General features: G+C 39.6%; 1 protein-coding gene across 1 annotated transcript in view; it reads right to left on the reverse strand.

Moving 5' to 3' along the window:
- Positions 1-4,163, reverse strand: part of LOC143691940 (helicase SRCAP-like) — a 37,503-nt gene extending 33,340 nt beyond the window's left edge. The window contains exons 1-3 of the mRNA XM_077171012.1: positions 4,013-4,163; positions 3,811-3,925; positions 176-369 (exon numbers count right to left, since the gene is read on the reverse strand). Coding sequence (XP_077027127.1) covers positions 176-369; positions 3,811-3,830 — 214 coding nt within the window. The 5' untranslated portion in view covers positions 3,831-3,925; positions 4,013-4,163. The remainder of the gene's footprint in view (positions 1-175; positions 370-3,810; positions 3,926-4,012) is intronic.
- Between the last annotated feature and the right edge of the window lie 1,837 nt (positions 4,164-6,000).

A 6,000-nucleotide genomic window follows, 5' to 3' on the forward strand; every position in this document is an offset into this window, starting at 1 on the left:
CCCCTGGCTGTCCCCACCCCCCCTGACTGTCCCCACCCCCCTGGCTGTCCCCACCCCTCTGGCTGTCCCCACCCCCTGGCTGTCCCCACCCCCTGGCTGTCCCCACCCCCCTGGCTGTCCCCGGTGTCCCCTCAATGTCCCCAATGTCCCCTCAATGTCCCCAATGTCCCCTCACCGCAGTCGTACTGCACCAGCCGCGGGTCAGGGAACTGCGTCTGCAGCCCCTGGGCCAGGTGAGCGCCGCGGGCCCTCAGCTCCTCCCGCAGCCGCTGCTCCAGGCGCTGCCGCTGCCGCTGCGCCCAGGGCGGGGGGCGGCCGCTGTGCAGGGACACGCCCCGGGAGGCCACCGCCGGCACCGCCACCAGGAACCTGGGCAGGGGACAGGGACACGGGGAGGTGGCACCTTGGGGACATCACTGAGGACACTGGGACACCGCCTTATGGGGGGATTGTGGCACTGGAGTCAGCGGATCCCCCCCTAAAGTGACTTGGACTGGCCCATGGGGACACTGGGGACACGCCCCGGGAGGCCACCGCCGGCACGGCCACCAGGAACCTGGGCAGGGGACACGGAGACGGGGAGGTGGCACCTTGGGGACATCACTGAGGATGTTGGGACACCCCCTCAGGGGAGATGGAAGAGCCCAAAGGTCCTGGATCCCCCCCTGAAGTGACTTGGACTGGCCCATGAGGACATTAGAACCTCTCCGTGAGAATTTGGGGACATGGAGACGGGGTGGTGGCACCTTGGGGACATCACTGGGGACACTGGGACACCGCCTTATGGGGGGATTGTGGCACTGGAGTCAGCGGATCCCCCCCTAAAGTGACTTGGACTGGCCCATGGGGACACTGGGGACACCCCTGGGGACATTGGGGACACTGAAATGGGGATTTGGGGACACTGAAATGGGGATTTGGGGACACGGAGACGGGGAGGTGGCACCTTGGGGACATCGATATGGGGGGCTGGGCTCCCCCTATGGGGATGTGGAATGGTCCAAAGGCCCTGGATCCCCCCCCTAAAGTGACTTGGACTGGCCCATGGGGACATTGGGGACACCCCTGGGGACAATGGGGACACGGAAATGGGGATTTGGGGACACCGAAATGGGGATTTGGGGACATGGAGATGGGGTGGTGGCACCTTGGGGACACCTTGGGGACATTGGGACACCCCTATGGGGATGTGGAATAGTCCAAAGGTCCTGGATCCCCCCCTAAAGTGACGTGGACTGGCCCATGGGGACATTGGGGACACCCCTGGGGACATTGGGGACACTGCAATGGGGATTTGGGGACACGGAAATGGGGCGGTGGCACCTTGGGGACATCGATATGGGGGGCTGGGTTCCCCCTATGGGGATGTGGAATGGTCCAAAGATTCTGGATCCCCCCCTAAAGTGACTTGGACTGGCCCATGGGGACGTTGGGTTCCCCAAAAATCACCAAATAAATCCCAAAAAATTTCCCAGAAATCACCAAAAAAATCCCAAAAAAATCCCAAATAAATCCCAAAAAATTTCCCAGAAATCACCAAAAAAATCCCCAAAAAATCCCAAATAAATCCCAAAAAATTCCCCAAAAATTCCCCCAAAATCACCAAATAAATCCCAAAAAATTCCCCAAAAATTCCCCCAAAATCACCAAATAAATCCCAAATAAATCCCCAAATAAATTCCCCAAAAATTCCCAAAAATCACCAAATAAATCCCCAAAAAATTCCCCAAAAAATTGGAAAAAAATCCGAAAAAATCCTAAAAAATCGGAAAAGATCCTTAAAAAATAAAAAATAAAAAAAAAAATCTGAAAAAATCTGAAAAAAAACCCTAAAAAAATCCCTAAAAAATCAGAAAAAAGTCCTTAAAAATCAGAAAAAATCGGAAAAAAATCCTAAAAAATCAGAAAAAAAATCCTAAAAAAATCTTTAAAAAATCAGAAAAAAATCCTTAAAAAATCTTTAAAAAAAATCAGAAAAAAAAATCAGAAAAAAATCCTAAAAAAAATCAGAAAAAAATCCCCAAAAAATCAGAAAAAAAAATCTGGAAAATTATCCTTAAAAAATTAAAAAAAAAAATTCTAAAAAATCGGAAAAAATATTGAAAAAATCAGAAAAAAAATCCCTAAAAAACGGAAAAAATCCTTAAAAAATCAGAAAAAAATCCTTAAAAATCAGAAAAAAAATCCTAAAAATTAAAAAAAATATCCCCAAAAAATCAGAAAAATATCCCTAAAAATCAGAAAAAAACCTGAAAACAGTCTGGAAAAATTCCGAAAAAAAATCCTTTAAAAATCCCTAAAAAATAGAAAAAAAATCCCTAAAAATCAGAAAAAAATCCCTAAAAAATTGGAAAAAATTCAGAAAAAATTCCTAAAAAAATCAGAAAAAAACCAGAAAAAAATCCCTAAAAAAACAGAAAAATCTTTTAAAAATCCTAAAAAATCAGAAAAAAATCCCTAAAAAACCAGAAAAATCCTTTAAAAATCCCTAAAAAATCAGAAAAAAATCCCTATAAAATTGGAAAAAATTCAGGAAAAATTCAGGAAAAATTCAGAAAAAAATCAGAAAAAATTCAGAAAAAAATCCCTAAAAAAATCCTTAAATAATCAGAAAAAAAATCCCTAAAAAATCCGAAAAAAAATGGAAAAAATCAGAAAAAAAAAACCGGAAAAAATCCTTAAAAAAATCAGAAAAAAATTCCTAAAAAATCTGAAAAAAAATCTTAAAAAATCCTTAAAAAATCCGAAAAAATCCTTAAAAAATCTGAAAAAAATCCTTAAAAAATCGGAAAAAATTCAGAAAAAAATCCCTAAAAAATCCTTTAAAAATCCTTTAAAAATCCCTAAAAATTGGAAAAAATTCAGAAAAAATTCAGAAAAATTCAGAAAAAAAATCAGAAAAAATAAAAAAAAAATCAAAAAAAAACCCCCCAAAATCAGAAAAAAATCAGAAAAAATTCAGAAAAGTCAGAAAAAAATTGGAAAAAAATCTGAAAAAATCCTTAAAAAATCTGAAAAAAATCCTTAAAAAATCGGAAAAAAATCAGAAAAAATCCCTAAAAAATCCTTTAAAAATCCCTAAAAATTGGAAAAAATTCAGAAAAAATTCAGAAAAAATTCAGAAAAAAAATCAGAAAAAATAAAAAAAAAATCAAGAAAACCCCCCCCAAAATCAGAAAAAAATCAGAAAAAATTCAGAAAAAGTCAGAAAAAAATTGGAAAAAAATCTGAAAAAATCCTTAAAAAATCCGAAAAAAATCCTTAAAAAATCGGAAAAAAATCAGAAAAAATCCCTAAAAAATCCTTTAAAAATCCTTTAAAAATCCCTAAAAATTGGAAAAAATTCAGAAAAAATTCAGAAAAAATTCAGAAAAAAATCAGAAAAAATCAAAAAAAAATCAAAACCCCCCCCCCCAAAATCAGAAAAAAATCAGAAAAAATTCAGAAAAAGTCAGAAAAAAATTGGAAAAAAATCTGAAAAAATCCTTAAAAAATCCGAAAAAAATCCTTAAAAAATCGGAAAAAAATCCCTAAAAAATCCTTTAAAAATCCTTTAAAAATCCCTAAAAATTGGAAAAAATTCAGAAAAAAATCAGAAAAAATTCAGAAAAAAATCAGAAAAAATCAAAAAAAATCAAAAACCCCCCCCCCAAAGTCAGAAAAAAATCAGAAAAAATTCAGAAAAAGTCAGAAAAAAATTGAAAAAAATCTGAAAAAAATCCCTAAAAATCCTTTAAAAATCCTTTTTAAATCCTTAAAAAAATCCCTAAAATCCCCCAAAATTCCGGAACCTTCCGGAAGTTTCCTGACCTGTCGAGGATGGGCTTCATCTGCTGCAGGCGCTGGGGGGGCCGAGCACGGCGCTGTCCAGGGCCCCCCCCGGGCTCCGGATTTCCCTGGGGGGCAGCGTCAGGAACTGCAGGACCTGTGGGGATACAAATCCCAAAAAATCCCAAAAAATCCCAAAAATTCCCATTCCCCCAAAAAATTCCCCAGGGGACGCCGGAGTCACCTCCCGGCCGTAGACGGGGCTGAGGCCGCAGCGCTGCTCGTTCAGCCTCAGCAGCCGCTCCAGGCGCTCGGCGCGGCCCCGGGCACGGCGAGATTCCAGGGATTCCTGAGGGGAAAAATATTGGGAAATATTGGGAAAAAATTCCGGGAAAAATTGGATTTAAAATGGCTGAAATCAGAATGAAAATCGCATTAAAAACACCCAAAATCTGCATTAAAATACCCAGAAATTTGCACTAAAATACCCAAAATGGCCCCAAAGTTAAGGAGATTCCAGCGATTCCTGAGGGGAAAACTTGGGAAATATTGGGGAAAAATTCCGGGAAAAATTGGAGTTAAAATGGTCAAAATCGGCAAGAAATCGCATTAAAAGTGGTCAAAATTTGCACTAAAATATCCCAAAATCTGCATTAAAAAGGCTCAAAATCTGCACTAAAATGACCCCAAATTTGAGGAGATTTCAGGGATTCCTGAGGGGAAAAATTCGGAAAAATATTGGAAAAAATTCTGGGAAAATTGGGTTTAAAATGGTCAAAGTTGGCACAAAAAATCAGATTTAAAATGGCCAAAATCTGCATTAAAATACCCCAAAATCTGCACTAAAATGACCCAAAATTTGCACTAAAATGACCCAGAAATGGACCCGAACTCGAGGAGATTTCAGGGATTCCTGAGGGAAAAAATATTGGGAAAATATTGGGAAAAAATTCCGGGAAAATTGGATTAAAAATGGTCGAAATCCGCATGAAAATCGCATTAAAAATGGCCAAAATCTGCATTAAAATACCCACAAATTTGCACTAAAATACCCAAAAATGGACCCGAACTCAAGGAGATTTCAGGGATTCCTGAGGGGAAAAAATATTGGGAAAATATTGGGAAAAAATTCCGGGAAAAATTGGAGTTAAAATGGTCAAAATCGGCAAGAAAATCGCATTAAAAACACCCAAAATCTGCATTAAAAACGCTTAAAACCCACACTAAAACACCCAGAAATTGCCCCAAACCTAAGGAGATTCCAGAGATTCCTGAGGGGAAAAATATTGGGAAAATATTGGGAAAAAATCACGAGAAAAATTCCGGGAAAAATCGGGTTAAAATGGTCAAAATCGCAAGAAAATCGCATTAAAAATGCCCAAAATCTGCACTAAAATACCCCATAATGGCCCCAAAGTTAAGGAGATTCCAGGGATTCCTGAGGGGAAAAATGGGGAAAAATATTGGGAAAAAATTCTGGGAAAAATTCCGGGAAAAATCGGAGTTAAAATGACTGAAATCTGCATGAAAATCGCATTAAAAATGGCCAAAATCTGCAGTAAAAACGCTCAAAATCTGCACTAAAATGATCCCAAACTCTGCACTAAAATGACCCCAAAATGGCCCCAAAGTTAAGGAGATTCCAGAGATTCCTGAGGGGAAAAATGGGAAAAAATTCCGGAAAAAATTCCGGGAAAAATCAGGGTTAAAATGGTCAAAATCGGCAAGAAAATCGCACTAAAAACGCCCAAAATCTGCACTAAAAACGCTCAAAATCTGCATTAAAATATCCCAAAATTTGCACTAAAATGACCCCAAAATGGCCCCAAAGTTAAGGAGATTCCAGAGATTCCTGAGGGAAAAAATATTGGGAAAATATTGGGAAAAAATTCCTGGAAAAATCGGGGTTCAAATGGCTGAAATCAGAATGAAAATCGCATTAAAAACACCCAAAATCTGCATTAAAAACGCTTAAACCCCGCACTAAAACACCCAGAAATGACCCCAAATTTGAGGAGATTCCAGAGATTCCTGAGGGGAAAAATTCGGAAAAATATTGGGAAAAAATTCCAGGAAAAATTGGATTAAAAATGGTCAAAATCAGCAAGAAAATCGCATTAAAAACGCCCAAAATCTGCAGTAAAATATCCCAGAACGGCACTAAAATGACCCCAAATTCTGCACTAAAACACCCAGAAATGGCCCCAAAGTTAAGGAGATTCCAGAGATTCA

The sequence above is a fragment of the Agelaius phoeniceus genome, chromosome 37, assembly GCF_051311805.1.
Source record: "Agelaius phoeniceus isolate bAgePho1 chromosome 37, bAgePho1.hap1, whole genome shotgun sequence".
NCBI lineage: Eukaryota > Metazoa > Chordata > Aves > Passeriformes > Icteridae > Agelaius > Agelaius phoeniceus.